The sequence below is a fragment of the Glycine max genome, chromosome 18, assembly GCF_000004515.6.
Source record: "Glycine max cultivar Williams 82 chromosome 18, Glycine_max_v4.0, whole genome shotgun sequence".
Lineage (NCBI taxonomy): Eukaryota > Viridiplantae > Streptophyta > Magnoliopsida > Fabales > Fabaceae > Glycine > Glycine max.
Window position 1 is genome coordinate 19734383 of NC_038254.2, and position 2846 is coordinate 19737228.

Sequence of the window (2846 nt, forward strand, 5' to 3'; positions counted from 1 at the left end):
CCGACCCCACCCCATTCCTATCTATCCCCTTTCTTGTTAACTAGGATGAAGCTCAGTCTGCTCAGATAATACGTTAAGAGAAGGAAAAGATGAGGAGAGGGGAGTGAAGCAGTGAAACACTTATAACAAACGTGTAATTGTTCAGTTTAAATTTGCATGCCAACTGTTTTTGCACATCTTTCTCACTTTGCCTTCATGTGAGCTAGAAATGCCTCTGCCCATTGTTCACTACTCTCTCTTATCTTTTCAAGTTGTGTTTTCCTTTTTATTGATGAGGTTCTCTGCATTTCTTTGCCATTTGGGGTTCTATTGTTGGTTTAGCATGTTATTAACAGTAAGGTCATCTTTTGATTTCAAGTCTATATTGAGCAGTGTTGCTATGTTGGTGACTCCCAGTGTAGTATGCATCTAGAACTCTAGAAGTAGAAACTCATCTTGGCACCACTCTCTCTATCTCACTCACAACTCAAACAGTCACAAGCAACTGTTGGCATTTTATGCCAATGCAGACTACGCAGTACAGTTGGAGCAAGAAGCTTTTTTCTCTGTTTTATCTCTATAAATGTTGGATGGATTTATCGAAAGTGTTAGATTGCATAAATAATACATACATCTCTTGTGCAATGCAGCTGTGCATGGTGGATATGGAATGCGTGGTTCAGGGAATTATAGAGACACAGGTGAGTTTATGTTTTTGTTGAATTGTTAATTGGCAATTGCTTTTTCTTTCAAGAATATGGCAGATGTATTGGAATTAAATTGATCTGGCTAAGCCATCTCTAGATGTTAGAAAATTTAGATGCAGGATGCGGCTATTATAAATCATCATGTTTCATGTTAATGCCATAATCTCTATTTTCCCACTCTTGTTTTAAGAATGCTGGCTGTGATTGCTTGCGTGTTACTTGCATTTAATATTTGAATTCTACCCATGAAAAGTAACTTAATGCTCTAGTAACCCAAATGCCCTAGGCACTAGGCAGTAAGGAAAAAGATTGAGTAGCCACCTGAATGGATCCCGTTCTCAAATAAAATGCATACAAATGTTTTAAGATGTTTTGTTAGTATTGCATTTTTTCAGAAGGAAACTTTCATGTTTTTGGCTGTGTGAGACAACCTTGGCGGTTGATATTTTGTTATCTTTTGCAGCATGTTGAGGCCTTGGAGATTCTTCTTCAAGGACTATGTGGTGTTCAGAGAGAACGATTGAGGATCCATGAAATATGCCTCAAGAGTGGTCCACATCTGGGTAAGTGTTTTGTTTCAATATTTTGCTATTTTGTGGCCAACAATATTTCCATATGTTTTTGCTGCTATGAAATTTATTTTATCACTAATGAAGGGGAAAATAATATCATTATTCTGGGAAAGACAAGTATGATATAATATAACTTACATTAGGAACCAGGGAAACAAACACCCATACAACGAAGCCTTCAATTTTTATGTGTCTAAGAAGCAAGCCCCCGAGAATCTGAGAGCACATATGTTATGTTTTAAGATTTTTCTTGAGTATATATTTTGACCTTTCTCCAATTAATCATACCATTTTATGGTCTTTATTTCTAGGTACTGTAGCCTCAGAGGTTCGACTGTTGTGTGACCTAGAGCAAGCTGAACCTTCGTGGTAAACCATGCAACTTCACTGTCAAAAACTCGTTAGAACTTTTTTCCATAAATCATATATTTAATTTATGCTTGATGGGTTGTTCAGGACTGTTATACATGCAGGTGGTGCAATGAGGGGAGCAGGCGCAGAGCAAATTTCTGTTCTGGTTAGGTCAATGGTGGAAAGCAAAACAAGCAAGAATGCACTGCGCATGTTTTATACACTGGGGTACAAGTTAGACCATGAGCTGCTGAGGGTGGGATTTTCCTTCAATTTCCACAGGGGTGCACAAATCACTGTAACGGTTTCATCAATCAATAAAATGCTGAAGCTCCATGCAACTGACGAGGCCATGCCAGTAACACCTGGTATACAAATGGTTGAAGTAACAGCACCTGCAACTGCTGAAACCTATGCTGAAGTTGCGTCTGCTGTGTCATCCTTTTGTGAATACCTTGCACCGTAAGTTTCTTCTTGCTTTCTCAATTGCACATTTTTCTATACTAAGTGCAAATATTTTACTCACCTAGAACCTGGAGCTGCCAGTAACCGGCAGGTTTAGTATATTGTGAACTTCATCCATATTTGGCTAAGGGGTCATAGATTGAATAATTTTGTCATGCTTGTTTGGTATTGCTCAGTTATGACTGTCTAAGGTCTTACCATCATATTAGAATTAGTTACTGGTTATCAATTTAGGTGGATCAGATTAGCAACCCTTTGAATTTGCAGAAAAATTATCATGCTTTTAGAATGTTCCTTCACATTTATCATTTACATATGTAACTGTTTGGTGTGAATTTCCCAGGCTTCTCCACCTGTCGAAACCAGGCATTTCAACTGGTGTTGTTCCTGCAGCTGCTGCATCTCTGATGTCTGATGGTGGGGGTACAACGTTGTAGTGGGACTGTACTGTTATCTTTATAAATGCACACTTTATGTACATTGAAGTTCCATGACCCCACTTGCTTAATTCATATAAAGAGACGTGAATATCAATTTTCTCTTGACTAGACATGTGAAAATTTAACGTAGGAACTTGTCTTCGGCCTTCCCATAAATCAATAGAAATTTGCACCTACCCTTTTGTTTGTTTTTTTTGTCTGTGCTGAAAATGTATAAGTTATCTTTTAGAAAAAATAGCCCACGATATGAATGAAAATTTAGTCAACGTATGCAATTATGCACCTACCCTTTTTTTTTGAAGTGTTTATGAGCCTACCCTTCTTTACTGATT

At 37.8% G+C, this 2846-nt stretch overlaps 1 protein-coding gene across 1 annotated transcript; it reads left to right on the forward strand.

The window, feature by feature from the left end:
* Positions 1 to 505: 505 nt before the first annotated feature.
* On the forward strand, positions 506 to 2587 carry LOC100775237 (mediator of RNA polymerase II transcription subunit 18). Its single transcript, XM_003551962.5, has 5 exons — positions 506 to 680; positions 1150 to 1249; positions 1570 to 1627; positions 1715 to 2071; positions 2418 to 2587. Exons 1-5 carry the CDS (start codon positions 570 to 572, stop codon positions 2509 to 2511), a joined length of 720 nt encoding a protein of 239 aa, XP_003552010.3. The 5' UTR covers positions 506 to 569; the 3' UTR covers positions 2512 to 2587.
* Positions 2588 to 2846: the final 259 nt, after the last annotated feature.